Source organism: Eptatretus burgeri, chromosome 3, assembly GCF_056783735.1.
Source record: "Eptatretus burgeri isolate ZD-2024b chromosome 3, Ebu_testis_v1, whole genome shotgun sequence".
Classification (NCBI taxonomy): Eukaryota; Metazoa; Chordata; class Myxini; order Myxiniformes; family Myxinidae; genus Eptatretus; species Eptatretus burgeri.
This window is the reverse complement of record NC_140963.1, coordinates 50,128,684-50,147,586: the sequence shown is the minus strand read 5'-3', so window position 1 is coordinate 50,147,586 and position 18,903 is coordinate 50,128,684. Positions and strand designations below refer to the sequence as shown.

General features: G+C 43.7%; 1 protein-coding gene across 20 annotated transcripts in view; it reads right to left on the bottom strand.

The window, feature by feature from the left end:
* BAZ2B (bromodomain adjacent to zinc finger domain 2B) overlaps positions 1 to 18,903 on the bottom strand; it is a 385,196-nt gene that overhangs the window by 57,161 nt on the left and 309,132 nt on the right. For all 20 annotated transcript variants that reach the window (XM_085873227.1, XM_085873230.1, XM_085873237.1 and 17 more), the window contains one exon: positions 12,795 to 13,049. In XM_085873227.1, coding sequence (XP_085729353.1) covers positions 12,795 to 13,049 — 255 coding nt within the window. The remainder of the gene's footprint in view (positions 1 to 12,794; positions 13,050 to 18,903) is intronic.

Sequence of the window (18,903 nt, the reverse complement as noted above, 5' to 3'; positions counted from 1 at the left end):
TGATATGGGCAAGTTATGTTCCACAATAAATCCACTAAAGAGAAGTTCCGCTCGGGCAACATCCTCTTCCTCGCTTGTCCCTTGTTTGGTGAAATAATTCAGAAGTGTACCGGTACTCGTGCTCGAAGATCTCTCCTTTGCAATGTCTGTGTGCCGTTTGCTTCCAACGTGCTTCCAAATATCATCGCGACCTCCGTGCTCAACTGAAATATCAACGCCGCATACTGTACAATACGCATGATGAATTCCTCTTTCAGACTTTCGAATACACGGGTATTGGAGACTGTATTCGGTCTTGTACTTCTGAGACCATTTCTTGGTCTTCGTAAGCTTCTTTTCTGCCATTTCGTAATCAACATCGAGGGCTTGAAGCATCGGTAACTTCGAAGTCGATGTTCCACAGCTGCAGCGCGACTCGTAGAACTCTAGCGGCTGTTAAACACCGCACGGTGGTCGCGACCGCCGGGCTGGTACGGGGCCCAGCTGCATGCAGTGAGCGTATCGCATGCATATACACTGTGCATACATACCGCATGCACTGTATTGCACACATACCGCATGCACTAAATCTCAGTGCATGATCGCATAAGCGAGATCCAGACCCAATGTTTCGCTGCTCCTCATTTGAATTTGCAATTTTTACGTACAATTTGGTAGCAGCGAACGTTATGGAGTTACCACATGCTATACGTAGCAGACGATGCTTTTCATTCAATTCTCATACTAGTACATTCTGATTAGTGAACAGTGCAAAAATATCAAAATTTCGGGAGGATAAGGATAGTGATCGTAAGGGCGGGAGTTTGGGTGAATTTTCGGAAGCCTCCCGATGAAATCGGGAGGGTTGGCATCTGTGGATTCCACTGGAGAAAACATTTTCAAACTGCTTGATCATGAGTTCAGTGACAGGAAAATTCCGTGGGGAAATTGTGTTTCCTTTTGTGCTGATAATGCCTCTGTCATGGTGGGCAAGCACAAAGGAGTCGCTGCTTATATCCACAAACAAAATCCAGAGTGCTACATCATGGGATGCCCTTGCCATATGATGCACAATACGGCCAAGAAGGCGGCTCAGGCCTTACCCATTGAATTAGATGACTTTCTCATCGATATTTACTACTACTTGGACAAAAGTAGTAAACGCGTCAAAGGAGTGAAAGCACTGCAAGAACTCTGTGATGCCCCGACACACAAGATTCTGAAGCATGTCGCAACAAGGTGGCTGTCCCTTGGTCAGTGCCTAGACAGGCTGATTGAACAGTGGGAGCCACTTCGCCTCTTCTTCAAAGAAGAAGTACGAAGAAAAATGCAACCAACTGTAGCCAAGACTCTAACAACGAGCAAGAAGGACGGCACTGTATCTACTGCCAGTACTGGCACTGCAGGATCAAGCACTAGTGGAGCAGCATTCACCACTACCACTGCAGTATCTGCTGCGAAGAAGACAGCAGGGACAGCACCAAAACCAATGCTGAGAGCAGGTAGCATCACCGGCCCTTCATCACGTTCATCTACAAAGCAGATCCCTTCAGAGTCGAGAAAGACTGTGATAGTCCCATCTACAGGCAAAGAAGGACCCAAGTTAAGTTCTGCTTTTGCCAAATCACTTGATAGAAGCTCAGCAAAACCTTCGAATCAGAGGTCTTCTTCCTTGGCTGCACCTACCTCAAGCTCTCTCCTCAAACGTAAAATTGGATCTGGTACTACGAGTCTGACCTCTTCTGCTGGCAGTAAACGCAAGTGTGATCGCCCTGCGGCTAAGTGTACTACGAGTTCTACAACTAAAAGCGCATCTTCCTCAAACACTGTGCAGGAATCTAGAGAAAAACGTGTCAACAGGATGTTCTTGTCTCCACAAACAAAACTCTATTGTTTCTTCCTTCGATATGCTAACAAGCTTTTTGAGAAGGGGAATCTTCTGCTCCAAAGAGACGAACCCTGTATTCATCTCCTGCACGGAGAATTGAATGGTCTTCTGAAAGATATCTTCGTACGGTTTTTGAAACCATCGGTGTCATCGGTTGCTCTGGTAAATGTACCCTTCTCTGACAGAAATCATCAGAAGAATGATGAGGACCTCATGATTGGGAACGATGCCAAACTGTATATAAGGGAACAAAGGAGTCTCAAGAAATCCACCTTCACTCTGAGTGAGTCAGACATCCAAGGTTTCTTCAGTGCAGTTCGCTCATATTATGTGAAAGCCTGCAATTACATCTTCAAAACCTGGCCGCTAGATGATGAATTAGCCAAGCATGCTCAGGTGCTGGATGTTAAGCTACACCAAGAAGTGGGGTTTGACTGTGTGGAGTTTTTCATCAAGAAATTCCCCTGTCTGTTCAGTGGCGGTGATAGTGACATAGACAGTCTTGAGAGTGAATTCGCTCACTACCAGGCAGACGCCTCCATAGCTACAATTGCTACTGAGACAGTGAGAGTGGATGAGCAGTGGCATCGGATTTCACAGCTCACAGATCCCTGCACTGGTGCCAAGAAGTATCCTAATTTGAGCAAAGTGATGAAGGGAATCTTGGTCATTCCTCATTCGAACGCATCATGTGAGCGGGCACTCAGTCTTGTACGGAAGAATCATACTGAATTTCGTCCCAATTTGATTGTCAAAACCCTGGAAGCTCTCTTAATTGAAAAACTAGCTCATAGCACCCCTTGCTACCAGAGAGAATACAGCAAAGACATAATCAGAAGGGCTAAAAGAGCAACACAGCTGTCACTCAGCAAAGCTGCCATGGAAAAAGCAAGCAGCAGTAGTACCAGCCAGTAAGGTAAGAAAAATATTGCTTCTTTTGTGCTTTTTGTTAATCTTTGATTGTCCCCCTAACTTACTAATATTAACATACATGTAACATTACAAAGTGCACAATTTTCCCCTTTTTTTGTTCAAAAAGTGGGAATTCTTAACATGTTAAATGCTCCAAAATAGGGCTCAGAGGGCACTAGAGAGCGTCTAGAACCCCAGAGCTTCCAGGGCCCTAACGCGGGCCCTGGACCCCCCCGCAAGGGTCGAGCGCTCCGCGCTCGAGATGTGCGCTTAGCGCACATTATTTGGTGTCGGTTGCAAATCCTCCCTAGTTCTGATTTCCAAAAGTTGGCATCTCTGGGAATCTTGTTTGCACGCAGGCAAACTTAGCAAACCTTGCTTCACAATCCCAGCACTGTTGTCATAGTACGAAATCAGGACAGGATATAGCTGGGCCTCACCACTGTCATTGCTACCGTCTGTAGCTAGGCTAAATGGAGCGAGTCTAGCAATATCGGCAATAGATGAAGCAGTAACATTTGACAACTCACCAATTATTGCTGAAGTTTTTGTTCTTGCACATCCATACTTTGAAGCAACTTTTGAATCTGGAAACATCTTTTGAAATAGAGGTCCAGCATGATCTGAGACTGATATGGGCAAGTTATGTTCCACAATAAATCCACTAAAGAGAAGTTCCGCTCGGGCAACATCCTCTTCCTCGCTTGTCCCTTGTTTGGTGAAATAATTCAGAAGTGTACCGGTACTCGTGCTCGAAGATCTCTCCTTTGCAATGTCTGTGTGCCGTTTGCTTCCAACGTGCTTCCAAATATCATCGCGACCTCCGTGCTCAACTGAAATATCAACGCCGCATACTGTACAATACGCATGATGAATTCCTCTTTCAGACTTTCGAATACACGGGTATTGGAGACTGTATTCGGTCTTGTACTTCTGAGACCATTTCTTGGTCTTCGTAAGCTTCTTTTCTGCCATTTCGTAATCAACATCGAGGGCTTGAAGCATCGGTAACTTCGAAGTCGATGTTCCACAGCTGCAGCGCGACTCGTAGAACTCTAGCGGCTGTTAAACACCGCACGGTGGTCGCGACCGCCGGGCTGGTACGGGGCCCAGCTGCATGCAGTGAGCGTATCGCATGCATATACACTGTGCATACATACCGCATGCACTGTATTGCACACATACCGCATGCACTAAATCTCAGTGCATGATCGCATAAGCGAGATCCAGACCCAATGTTTCGCTGCTCCTCATTTGAATTTGCAATTTTTTACGTACAATTTGGTAGCAGCGAACGTTATGGAGTTACCACATGCTATACGTAGCAGACGATGCTTTTCATTCAATTCTCATACTAGTACATTCTGATTAGTGAACAGTGCAAAAATATCAAAATTTCGGGAGGATAAGGATAGTGATCGTAAGGGCGGGAGTTTGGGTGAATTTTCGGAAGCCTCCCGATGAAATCGGGAGGGTTGGCATCTGTGGATTCCACTGGAGAAAACATTTTCAAACTGCTTGATCATGAGTTCAGTGACAGGAAAATTCCGTGGGGAAATTGTGTTTCCTTTTGTGCTGATAATGCCTCTGTCATGGTGGGCAAGCACAAAGGAGTCGCTGCTTATATCCACAAACAAAATCCAGAGTGCTACATCATGGGATGCCCTTGCCATATGATGCACAATACGGCCAAGAAGGCGGCTCAGGCCTTACCCATTGAATTAGATGACTTTCTCATCGATATTTACTACTACTTGGACAAAAGTAGTAAACGCGTCAAAGGAGTGAAAGCACTGCAAGAACTCTGTGATGCCCCGACACACAAGATTCTGAAGCATGTCGCAACAAGGTGGCTGTCCCTTGGTCAGTGCCTAGACAGGCTGATTGAACAGTGGGAGCCACTTCGCCTCTTCTTCAAAGAAGAAGTACGAAGAAAAATGCAACCAACTGTAGCCAAGACTCTAACAACGAGCAAGAAGGACGGCACTGTATCTACTGCCAGTACTGGCACTGCAGGATCAAGCACTAGTGGAGCAGCATTCACCACTACCACTGCAGTATCTGCTGTGAAGAAGACAGCAGGGACAGCACCAAAACCAATGCTGAGAGCAGGTAGCATCACCGGCCCTTCATCACGTTCATCTACAAAGCAGATCCCTTCAGAGTCGAGAAAGACTGTGATAGTCCCATCTACAGGCAAAGAAGGACCCAAGTTAAGTTCTGCTTTTGCCAAATCACTTGATAGAAGCTCAGCAAAACCTTCGAATCAGAGGTCTTCTTCCTTGGCTGCACCTACCTCAAGCTCTCTCCTCAAACGTAAAATTGGATCTGGTACTACGAGTCTGACCTCTTCTGCTGGCAGTAAACGCAAGTGTGATCGCCCTGCGGCTAAGTGTACTACGAGTTCTACAACTAAAAGCGCATCTTCCTCAAACACTGTGCAGGAATCTAGAGAAAAACGTGTCAACAGGATGTTCTTGTCTCCACAAACAAAACTCTATTGTTTCTTCCTTCGATATGCTAACAAGCTTTTTGAGAAGGGGAATCTTCTGCTCCAAAGAGACGAACCCTGTATTCATCTCCTGCACGGAGAATTGAATGGTCTTCTGAAAGATATCTTCGTACGGTTTTTGAAACCATCGGTGTCATCGGTTGCTCTGGTAAATGTACCCTTCTCTGACAGAAATCATCAGAAGAATGATGAGGACCTCATGATTGGGAACGATGCCAAACTGTATATAAGGGAACAAAGGAGTCTCAAGAAATCCACCTTCACTCTGAGTGAGTCAGACATCCAAGGTTTCTTCAGTGCAGTTCGCTCATATTATGTGAAAGCCTGCAATTACATCTTCAAAACCTGGCCGCTAGATGATGAATTAGCCAAGCATGCTCAGGTGCTGGATGTTAAGCTACACCAAGAAGTGGGGTTTGACTGTGTGGAGTTTTTCATCAAGAAATTCCCCTGTCTGTTCAGTGGCGGTGATAGTGACATAGACAGTCTTGAGAGTGAATTCGCTCACTACCAGGCAGACGCCTCCATAGCTACAATTGCTACTGAGACAGTGAGAGTGGATGAGCAGTGGCATCGGATTTCACAGCTCACAGATCCCTGCACTGGTGCCAAGAAGTATCCTAATTTGAGCAAAGTGATGAAGGGAATCTTGGTCATTCCTCATTCGAACGCATCATGTGAGCGGGCACTCAGTCTTGTACGGAAGAATCATACTGAATTTCGTCCCAATTTGATTGTCAAAACCCTGGAAGCTCTCTTAATTGAAAAACTAGCTCATAGCACCCCTTGCTACCAGAGAGAATACAGCAAAGACATAATCAGAAGGGCTAAAAGAGCAACACAGCTGTCACTCAGCAAAGCTGCCATGGAAAAAGCAAGCAGCAGTAGTACCAGCCAGTAAGGTAAGAAAAATATTGCTTCTTTTGTGCTTTTTGTTAATCTTTGATTGTCCCCCTAACTTACTAATATTAACATACATGTAACATTACAAAGTGCACAATTTTCCCCTTTTTTGTTCAAAAAGTGGGAATTCTTAACATGTTAAATGCTCCAAAATAGGGCTCAGAGGGCACTAGAGAGCGTCTAGAACCCCAGAGCTTCCAGGGCCCTAACGCGGGCCCTGGACCCCCCCGCAAGGGTCGAGCGCTCCGCGCTCGAGATGTGCGCTTAGCGCACATTATTTGGTGTCGGTTGCAAATCCTCCCTAGTTCTGATTTCCAAAAGTTGGCATCTCTGGGAATCTTGTTTGCACGCAGGCAAACTTAGCAAACCTTGCTTCACAATCCCAGCACTGTTGTCATAGTACGAAATCAGGACAGGATATAGCTGGGCTTCACCACTGTCATTGCTACCGTCTGTAGCTAGGCTAAATGGAGCGAGTCTAGCAATATCGGCAATAGATGAAGCAGTAACATTTGACAACTCACCAATTATTGCTGAAGTTTTTGTTCTTGCACATCCATACTTTGAAGCAACTTTTGAATCTGGAAACATCTTTTGAAATAGAGGTCCAGCATGATCTGAGACTGATATGGGCAAGTTATGTTCCACAATAAATCCACTAAAGAGAAGTTCCGCTCGGGCAACATCCTCTTCCTCGCTTGTCCCTTGTTTGGTGAAATAATTCAGAAGTGTACCGGTACTCGTGCTCGAAGATCTCTCCTTTGCAATGTCTGTGTGCCGTTTGCTTCCAACGTGCTTCCGAATATCATCGCGACCTCCGTGCTCAACTGAAATATCAACGCTGCATACTGTACAATACGCATGATGAATTCCTCTTTCAGACTTTCGAATACACGGGTATTGGAGACTGTATTCGGTCTTGTACTTCTGAGACCATTTCTTGGTCTTCGTAAGCTTCTTTTCTGCCATTTCGTAATCAACATCGAGGGCTTGAAGCATCGGTAACTTCGAAGTCGATGTTCCACAGCTGCAGCGCGACTCGTAGAACTCTAGCGGCTGTTAAACACCGCACGGTGGTCGCGACCGCCGGGCTGGTACGGGCCCAGCTGCATGCAGTGAGCGTATCGCATGCATATACACTGTGCATACATACCGCATGCACTGTATTGCACACAAACCGCATGCACTAAATCTCAGTGCATGATCGCATAAGCGAGATCCAGACCCAATGTTTCGCTGCTCCTCATTTGAATTTGCAATTTTTTTACGTACAATTTGGTAGCAGCGAACGTTATGGAGTTACCACATGCTATACGTAGCAGACGATGCTTTTCATTCAATTCTCATACTAGTACATTCTGAGTAGTGAATAGTGCAAAAATATCAAAATTTCGGGAGGATAAGGATCGTGATCGTAAGGGCGGGAGTTTGGGTGAATTTTCGGAAGCCTCCCGATGAAATCGGGAGGGTTGGCATCTGTGGATAATGGTGGGTGGTTACACCTACTATTGGTCTGGTCGCTTTGATGGTTACCATACCCAAGGAGTTGCTGTAGCTGTGTCCAATAAGCTGACCCCAATGATAATCGAGGTAACACCGGTCAACGAGCGTAATATGAGATTAAGGATTCGTCACTCCTTAGGTGTCATTTCCGTGGTCTCTGTTTATGCTCCGACTGAGGCGAGTGATCTCACCGTGAAGGATGCATTCTACGCCACGCTCGAGTCTGTGGTTAATCAGTGCCCCAGACGAGATACACTTCTAGTCTTGGGGGATTTCAATGCATCGACTGGAACTGATAGGGACGGTTATGAGGTGTGTGTTGGTCCCCATGGGTCAGGAACTATGAACCAGAATAGCACTAAGTTCCTTGACTTTGCAAGAAGTCATGGACTTAGGGTGGCTGGTTCATGGTTTCAGCGCCCACAAGCTCATCGCTGGACTTGGGATTCCAACGCTGGCGGCGTGGCAAAGGAGATTGACCATGTCCTCATTGACGGTCGTTGGAGGATGATCCAGAACTGCAGGGTCTACCGGAGTGCTCAGTTCCTCAATACTGACCACAGGCTTGTTGTAGCAACTCTAAAGCTGCACCTTAAATCCTGGAGAATGGTACCATCCCAGCCTAGGCTGGATGTTGCCAAGCTCAGGGATGAGAGAGTAGCTGAGGAGTTTGTGAACAGGCTGAGTGGACACTTGGGGGGTCTGGGTGCTTTGGGGGGTCCTGAAGAGTTGTGGAGCACCTTTAAGACCACCGTCCTTGATGTTGCCGGTGGATGTCTTGGAACTCACCGCAGGGCAAAGAAGAATTTTGTCTCTCAAGGGACACTGGATACCATTGACCAGAGTCGCAGGGCCAGGCTGAATGGCAGAGCTGAACTGTTCAGGGAGCTGAGGCGTAAAACTGTACGTGCACTGAGGGTGGACAAGGAGGCCTATGTGCGAGGAATCTGTGAGGGGGTAGAGCATCACCTGTGGACAGGTGATTCTCATCCCGCTTACAGGGGAATTCGCGCATTACGTTCATCCAAGCCCATCCCAGGGAGCACTGCAGTTCGAGCAGAGAGTGGTAGGCTCTTGACAGAGGAGTCTGAAGTGAAGGCCCGCTGGGCCGGTTACTTTGAGCGGTTGTACCAGGCTGATCCCCCAGCTGTCCAGTTGGACGTCAAGGGTGTTGCTTGGTGTTACAATCCCTGTTGCTGACCCACGAATCAATTGTGGTCCACCTTCGCTTGTGGAAACACGGGCTGCGGTGAACCAGTTGAAACGGGGCAAAGCTCCAGGGATTTGTGGCATCCATGCCGAACTTCTCAAGGCTGGTGGAAATGCTGCACTCGTGTCGTTGCATGCAGTTTTGTGCTCTGCCTGGAACACAGGCATCATCCCAACTGACTGGAAGAGGGGCCTTGTTGTCCCTACTGGAAAGGGAAGGGTGATCGCCAAGACTGCAACAACTACCGAGGGGTGACGCTGCTCTCAGTGCCGGGCAAGGTCTTTGCTCGGATAATTCTTGATAGGGTTCGCCACCATCTGCTTGAGCACCAGCGTCCAGAGCAGTCAGGCTTTACACCAAAGAGGTCAACGATTGACCGTATCCTTGCCCTTCGTTTCCTCACCGAACGCAGACGAGAGTTTCGGCAGGGGCTGCTTGCAGCCTATGTTGATCTCTGTAAAGCGTTCGATTCAGTGAATCGGGATGTCCTCTGGAGGATTCTTGGTCTTCGTGGGGTGCCACCAAAACTGATCGATCTGATGTCTGAACTCTACTCTGGTTCTGAGAGTACTGTGAAGTGTGGTGGTACCACCTCTGACTTATTTCCAGTTGTTACTGGAGTTCGTCAGGGATGTGTACTTGCCCCCACACTTTTCAGCACTTGTATGGACTGGATTTTAGGGAGGATGTCGGAGAGATCAAGTTGCGGTGCATCGTTTGGGAATGTCAAGATCTCGGACCTTGATTTTGCAGACGATGCAGTCATCTTTGCGGAGACTTTAGACATCCTTTTGGGGGCCCTCGAGGTGCTGAATGAAGAGTCGGAGCCGCTGGGATTACGGGTTTCTTGGGTCAAAACTAAGATCCAGGCTGTCTGTGACATCTTGGATGCTGCTGTCCTGTCTGTGTCTGTTTGTGGTGAGGATGTTGAGGTCGTGGAGAGATTCACTTACCTTGGCAGTGATATTCATGTCTCTGCTGGCTGCGAGTCAGAGGTCAATAGACGTCTGGGTCGGGCCTGGGGAGTCATGGATTCACTGGATCATGGGGTGTGGCGCTGCCGGTACCTGTGCGGGAGGACGAAAGTCCGAGTCTTCAGGTCCTTGGTACTTCCAGTCTTGCTCTATGGGTGCGAGACTTGGACTCTGACCAAGGATCTGAGACGGAGACTTAATTCCTTTGGTACCAGGTGTCTTCGGAGAATCCTTGGCTATCGCTGGTCGGATTTTGTGTCCAACGAGCGGTTGCTGAGAGAGACTCGGATGAGATTTGTTACCTGCATAGTCCGTGAGCGTCAGTTGCGGCTGTATGGACATGTGGCTCGTTTTCCTGATGCTGATCCTGCTCACCAGATTCTCTCAGCGAGGGAGTCTCATGAGTGGAGGAGGCCAGTGGGCTGACCACGTGCCTCAGGTTGCAGCAGGTTGACCACCATCTCAAGGAGATGGGGATGGGCCTGGCATCTGCCTGGGGGATGGCCAGACGGAGGCCCTTGGAGTACCGACGGAAAGTGGACGCAGTGACGCGCTGTTCTGGCACATGCTCCCATACCTGACCTGACAAGTGCATCAGAGCCACCAATATTAACCTCCTTCGTGAAGCTGCATGAGGAAAATCATGCACGATTCTAATATGAAGATAAATAGCACAGAGGAGCAGATAACTCAAATCAAAGCAGAGATCATACTATCTATGTAATAATATACGATATATGTACAAAATAAGATGTTCGTCCATGTAACATTCCTGCCCACCCATTGGTTGGACATCTGGCCTGACTCCACCCACAATTGTCCCCTGAAAAATATCATACAGCTGCCATGTTGTTGCTATGCGAAGCCAAAGACATCTTCAGAGTGGTCATATTGACAATCGCCATGCTCTCCCTGTAAGTTTTCCCTTAAGTGTAAATCGACCAAAGTGGCTGTTAAAAGGATCATCAACTATCGAAAGGTTGGAGCTATTAGGCATCATGGATCTTGTGAAGATTACAGTATGTATAGGCCTCAGCGATAGAGGCAATGGTCTATCGTCAATACACTCTCCAAATAACTATGTGGAATTCTCTTAAGCAGGGTTTTTCCCGCAGAGATTATGTGGGTCATTGCTATCATTTCTGACTATTTTCTCTTAAACAACCTGACCAGGGACCATAAAACCCATGTCATTACAAAGGTGTTTGGCTGAGGACATCCGGGAATCTTACATCACTGTGAAAGAAAACATCCATCATTATTTAGTTTTTGCGATATGTATATTTGCATCAGGAAAAAAGGTAATTGGTTTTGGGTTGTTTTTGTTTCAATTCCATGGGGTTTCTGCATATCTCGTGGGATTAAGAGTTGGACAGACGACCGTGATGGCCCATAACACATAGGAGTTGTTTTGATTGTGGTTTCTGTGATGTCGGTGATTGCATGATAGGGGGGGGGGGAAGTTAAATATTTTGCTGTTTCAAAGAGGTAATGAAGAAATAGGTATTGATCAATGTGAATATGCCTGCTAGCTTTTAGAGCAGGAGGGTGAGGAAGGGCGGACAGGGTTGGGGTTGGGAGGCGGGGGGGGGGGGGTGGAAAACAAAGATGGGACAGAGTTGGGAGGGGGAGGTTGAGACTTGGGGGGGTTGAGAATCTTCGGTGGTGGGGATGGGGGGTTGAGGAGTTGTAGTGGGGGTAGTGGGGGTTTAATGGGTTGAAGTGGGGAGGGGATTGACGTCTTGGGGTAAGGAGGGGAGGGGGATTGATGCCTTTGGGTTGGGAAGGGGAGGGGAGGACAAGGGCTTGGGAGGTGGAGGTTGAGGACTTGTGGTTGGGTGGTGGAGGTTGAGGACTTGGGGTTTGGTAGGGGGGGAGGGAGTTGAGGACTTGAAATCACATTTCACATTCTGCGCACATTGTATATGCTTGCACTGTGTGTATATATATATATATATATATATATATATATATATATATATATATATATATATATATATATATATATATATATATATATATATATATATATATATATATATATATATATATATATATATGTTGTTCATCTTTCGGCTGCTCCCGTTAGGGGTCGCCACAGCGGATCATCCGTTATGATCCGCATACTGATTTGGCATAGGTTTTACGCCGGATGCCCTTCCTGACGCAACCCTGGTCGCCTCTTACGACACAGGGATAAGGATTGGGTTTCGCCATGATTCCGGGCTGCCCTTCACCCTCTCATAGCGCGGCCCAGTGCAGAGCTCCCGTCTTCAAGCGATCCTCCAACCCAAGCCTCCGAGTAGCCGGATTACAGGCGCACGCCACTACGCCCTGTATGTGTATATATATGTATATATATATATATATATATATATATATATATATATATACATATATATATATATATATGTATATATATATGTATGTATATATATATATATATATTTTTTTTTCCCTCCAGGATCCCTGCTTGTGTATAAATAAATAAATGTATATGTATATGTGTATGTATATGTATATGTATATGTATATGTATATGTATATGTATATGTGTATGTGTATGTGTATGTGTATGTGTATGTGTATGTGTATGTGTATGTGTATGTGTATGTGTATGTGTATGTGTATGTGTATGTGTATGTATATGTATATGTATATGTATATGTATATGTATATGTATATGTATATGTATATGTATATGTATATGTATATGTATATGTATATGTATATATATATATATATATATATATATATATATATATATATATATATATATATATATATATATATATATATATATATATATATATGGGGTCCCTCCTTTCAAGTGATTCGCCCACCCTGAAGTGCAAGAAGCAGCTGAGTGCAGTATGGGGAAGAGAGGGAAGGTCTAATGATGAGATGTGCCACCTTGAATCCAGGAGGAAGACCAGGATCCTTAAGTGCTGAGTGCAACAGACGAGCGGTTAGGTCGAGCAACTCGCCAGCAGGTGCACCCATGCTCAGCAAGCCTTCCTGCAGGCTTGCTAGCGATGGTACATCTCGAGTGACATCAAAGCCCAGCACCTTGCCAAAGCTACGCATGAACTCAATGACCATAAGGCAGTCGGAGAAGGCCGGCCCAGGCAGTGCAAGCCCCGGGATGCGAGATAACTCAGGAAGAGGCTGTGGGATGGGTGGTCCAGCAGGCCAGACATAGTGAGGCACAAAAAAGCATATTTCAGAAAGGTGGGCAGAATTGTGATAATCAACAAGAATAAAATGTTCTCACTCTTGCTCTAATTACTCTTTTATATGTTCATCAGTTTATTTATTTATTTATTTGTTTATTTATTTTACACAAGTTGAGGCTCATGGACTAGCTCTAAAAAGAGAGGATGAGAGGTCAACGCACAAGAGAGAATGAAACAAGCAGACAAATGAAAGAAAAAAAGCAAACAAGGCAAGGACGAATGGGAAAAGTGTGGAAAGAGAGAAATCGACAGACAGAGATGAGTATTGACCCAAAAAAAAGCAACAAGGTTAAAAGTCTTCCTCAGCCTGAAATATAACAGAAGCAACGCACAGAAAGTACAGGCAACAAGTATGAAAGTCATGGTCTGTACAGGAGGCACATCTATTTGCTGCTACATCACGAGCAACATAGTGCATGACACTATGTCTCTTTAACGATATGGACACAGCCAATAAAGAAAGAAAGAAAGAAAAAAAGGATAAATAAACAAAGAAATAAAATGTGCAAATAAAAATGAAAAATAAATGGCATGATGCTGCAGTTATGTTTAAAAATGGTAAACAGTCTGATGTGGTGGAAAACCAAAATCGCAGTGAAACAAAGCAGACGTCACGGGACATTGTCCAATGTGAATCATTGTAGCATTGTTTGATGTGAGATTACTGCTGCAAGCATTTATGACCAAGAAAATAAAATAAAATGGAATCCTTTCAAACTTTCACAGCTGTATCAGATATGGAGGGCATGTTTGCAATGTGTTCCAAACACGAATTGAGCAGCATATTTCATTGCAGATAATATAATGTAATAACGAAATAGTAAGTGGACAGTGGATTATGTTGTGCTAGTGAAGAACCCATCCTTATGCACAGAGTAATTCTCCCAGAATTACAGATGGGTTAATTCCCTCGAACCGACGTTATTTTAGACTAATTTGTAATACCCACTCCAACCAGAGGTGGCGCTAGACGATACACATTTACATCATCGGAAAATTTGAGAAGTGTTTGCTTGTTTGACTTCCATACACTCCTGAAATGCTGGGCAGAATGACTTGAAAACTGGTGGATGTACTCAGGGGGTGCATGGAAAGGTTTTGGGGGACAATTTTTTTTTAATACCGGTAGTACTGGGGGTTTAGGGTGAGGGGAGGACCCTAATTCTCTCTGTAAATAAGTACGTATAGCATAGTGCTACTCCCAGTGGGAGCAGGCATTACAAGTAATACCAACATAAGGCAGGTGCAATTAACCTGTCATTAATTGGCAGGGATTTACCCAATTCGTAAGGACACTCAACAAATATTCAGTAGAAGAGAGAATTTGTGTTCTCTCCCACCCTGAACCCCCTGGGTTATGATATTTATTTATTTTTACTAAAATTTATGAAAACCTTTCGAGGCACATCCTGAATACAATCAGCAGCTTTTATCTCATTCTGTCTCGTGGTTCAGGAGTGCATACAGGTCAAACAAACAAACCGACAAATACACAAACCAACTAGAACAGCATTCGGTAGAGCGCATACCTTCGCCAGGCTGAACAGTTTACGTTTTGTATTCCACTGATAGGCCGGATCTACATCTGGACCTGAAACAAAATCTAATCGGCTTATTCTCGTCACCTCCTCAATTCATCCACCAAGTTTTGTCATAACCCGTATATAACGTTTTAAAATATCATGTTATACAGTGCTTCATGTTATACAGTGCCTAAAGACAGTCTACACCCCCATTTCAAAATTTTCACTTTTTGTTGCTTTATAGCCTGGAGTGAAATTGCATTAAATCAGGCTTCTTTTCATCTTTATTTACGCATCGTAACCCACAACTTCCAAGTGAAAAACAAATTCTACAAGTTTCAGAAAATTAATTGACAAGCTCAAATGAGCTAAGATCCTCGTCCTCTTAATTATGACGTCATAAAAACGAATATGACATCATTGTGATGTATCAGGTTAGCGATAAATTATCCGTGCTAATGCCCGGCTTGATTCCCGCAAACAAAATTCAAACAGCTTGCCTAGTTTCGGAGATAATGGTATAGGCGATTTCCATTTGTGGCGATATTATGATGTCAACTTTTTTCTGGGAAGAATTTCCAAAATCGGAGATGGTTACTGCCTATGCATGGGCTTTCTGCATATACATGGCAAGTTTCACGAAGATCCGATGAAAACTCTGTGTTGTGAAACAAAAAATGTCTAAAAATATGAATGACGTCATAAAAATTGATATGACGTCATAGTGATGTATCATATGTGTGGTAATTCATCTCTTCTAATGCCCTGTTCGATTCCCACAAACAGAATTCAAAAAGCTTGCCGAGTTTCGGAGATAATTTTTTCGGTGATTTCCATTAGCGGAGATATTTTGACGTCATAACTTTTTTTCTAGGAAGAATTTTCAAAATCGGAGATGGTTACTGTCTGTGCAGGGTATTTGTACATATATACGCCAAGTTTCAGGAAGTTTCCATGAAAACTGTAGGCTGTGAAACCCCACCCCCCCTGATAATAGCATTTGTAAATTAGCTCAGGTGTAACCAATCACCTTCAAAATCACACACCAAGTTAATTGTCCTCCATCTGTGTTAAATTGTAGTGATTCTGATTATTTCAGAATATAATTAGCTGTTCTTATAGGTTTCTCTGCTGGTGAACAGGTTGGGTATGATCATTTCAGAGTCACTCTGGAGATTCTGAACCCATCTGCTGGATCGTGCATTTCACAGCAAAGACTCATGATGGGAACAATGAGCTTTCAAAAGACCTCCAGGATAAAGTTGTGGAAAGGCACAGATCAGGGGATGGGTATCAAAATATTTGAAAGGCTTTGAATATCCCATGGAGCACAGTTAAGACAATCATTAAGAAGTGGAAGGTGTTTCGTACCACCAAGACCCTGCCTCGATAAGGCCATCCCTTCAAAGAGGATGACCAAACAAGGAGACTGATCAAAGAGGCCAATGGCAACTTTGAAAGAGCAACCTGCCTTTATGGCAAAGACTGGTCACTGTGTGCATGTGACAACAATATCCCAAGCAATCCATGAGTCTCGCCTATACCTTAGGGTGGCAAGAAGGAAGTCATTCATCAAAAAAGCCCACCTTTAATCCCATTTGAGGTATGCAAAAAAAAAAAAAACTCCAGAGATTCTGAAGCCATGTGGCAAAAAGTTTTGTGGTCTGATAAAACCAAGATGGAATTTTTTGGCCGAAATGCAAAACGTTACATTTACCGCAAACCCAACACAGCACATCACCCAAAGAACATCATCCCAACTCAAGCATGGTGGCAGCAGCATCATGGTCATGGGGATGTTTCTCATCAGCAGGGACTTGGGCATTTGTCATGATGGAAGGGAAAATGGATGGAGCAAAATACAGAAAATCCTGTACGAAAGATGAAATTGGGACAGAAGTTCACCTTTCAGCATGACAATGACCTGAATGACATAGCCAAAGCTACAATGGAGTGGCAAAGAAACAAAAAGATGAATGTCCTTGAGTGGCCCAGTCAGAGCCCGAACCTAAATACAATCGAAAATCTGTGGCATGACTTGAAGGTTGTTATCCATCAACGCTCCTCAAGCAACTTGACTGAGCTTGAATAGTTTTGTACATAAGAATGGGCAAATATTACCCAATCGAGGTGTGCAAAGTTGGTAGAGACCAATCCCAACAGACTCACAGATGTAATTGCTGTTAAAGGTGCTTCCATCAACTATTAACTTAGGGGGGTGGACACTTATCCAACCAAGATATTCTGGTTTTGTATTTTTAGATTCTCGTGGAGGATCTCTCAGTCTTACTCACGTTGTTGTTCTTGTGGACTTTTTTGTTTCACAGCCTACAGTTTTCATCGAAACTTCCTGAAACTTGGCATATATATGTAAAAATACCCTGCACAGACAGTAACCATCTCCGATTTTGAAAAAACCTCCTAGAAAAAAAGTTATGACATCAAAATATCTCCACTAATGGAAATCGCCGAAAAAATTATCTCCGAAACTAGGCAAGCTTTTTGAATTCTGTTTGCAGGAATCGAACAGGGTATTAGCAGAGATGAATTACCGCACATATGATACATCACTATGACATCATATCAATTTTTATGACGTCATTCCTATTTTTTGACATTTTTTGTTTCACAACCCAGAGTTTTCATCGGATCTTCGTGAAACTTGCCATGTATATGCAGAAAGCCCACGTGCAGGCAGTAACCATCTCCAATTTTGTAAATTCTTCCTAGAAAAAAAGTTGACATCATAATATCACCGCTAATGGAAATTGCCTATACCATTATCTCCGAAACTAGGCAAGCTGTTTGAATTTTGTTTGCGGGAATCAAGCCAGGCATTAGCACAGATAATTGATCGCAAACCTGATACATCACAGACGTCATATTCGTTTTTATGACGTCATCATTAAGAGGATGAGGATCTAAGCTCATTTGAGCTTGTTAATTAATTTTATGAAATTTGTAGAATTTGTTTTTCACTTGAAAGTTGAAGGTTACGATGTATAAATGAAGGTGTAAAAAGTCTGATTTCATGCAATTTAATTCCAGGTTAAAAGGCAACAAAAGGTGAAAAATTTGAAAGGGGTTGCAGACTTTCTACAGGCACTATATCATTTTGGCCCCATCTCTCAATTGAGAAGAATCACCTTTAAAATTGTAGTATCCAGATCCGGATCCAGATCTTCAACAAAATCTCATGAATTTGGCCTTGTTGCACAACCAACCTGTCCACCAAGTGTCGTCCGAATCCATCCATAACTTTTTGAGATCTCGTGTTATTTAGAATTTTTGGCCCAATCTTTCAATGATGAAGAATCACTTTAAAAAAATCTAGTATCTGAATCTGGATTGAGATCTGGGATGTTCACCAAAATCAAATAAATTCGTCCATGCTACACACCCAACCTCTTTTCAAAATTTCCTATGAATACGTCCACAACTTTTTGAAATATCCTGCTCACAGACAGACACATGGACAAACAGTGGTGAAAACATAATCTATATCCACCTTCAGTGGTAGAGGTAACAAACAAGTAGTCATAGATCGGTACTTGCGAAATCAGTCGCTGCAACCTTGCCCTTTGGACCTCAAAAACAACGGACTTTGAGCTTTTGGTTGGTGAACCAATTCAGTGACCCAATATGCAAATTCTGTTCAAATTTCAAGTCAATCAGATGGAATTGATGAATTTATATGACCATGATCCTTTGACCTCAAAAACAATTTCAGCTTCAGTGACTCAATATGCAAACCCTGTTCAAACTTCAAGTCAATCAGATGAAAATTGACGATTTTACACGACCCTTGAAAGCTTAGACCTTTTGACCTCAAAGACAATAGGCTTCAAGCTATTGCACAGCTCTACCAGGTGGTTAAATTTTGTGACAATCAGTGGAGAATTACAACCTATAGGTGATTGACATACAGACAGACAGAATACAAGACCTGAGCAACTAATATACGACACCTGCGATTCATTGATTTCTCAAATAATAAACAAAAAAAAAGCACACAGATACTTCTCAAATTATATATAGTGCAGTACAACACATATATATATATATATATATATATATATATATATATATATATATATATATATATATATATATATATATATATATATATATATATACTTCACATCGCTTGCCAAGAACATGAGGTTGTGTAAGTATATAATGAAACAGTATTCCGGTTTTTAATTCCTTTTCCCCATTCTATACCGAATAATTTACACTGTTCCGCTTCTTCAAATCGAAGCT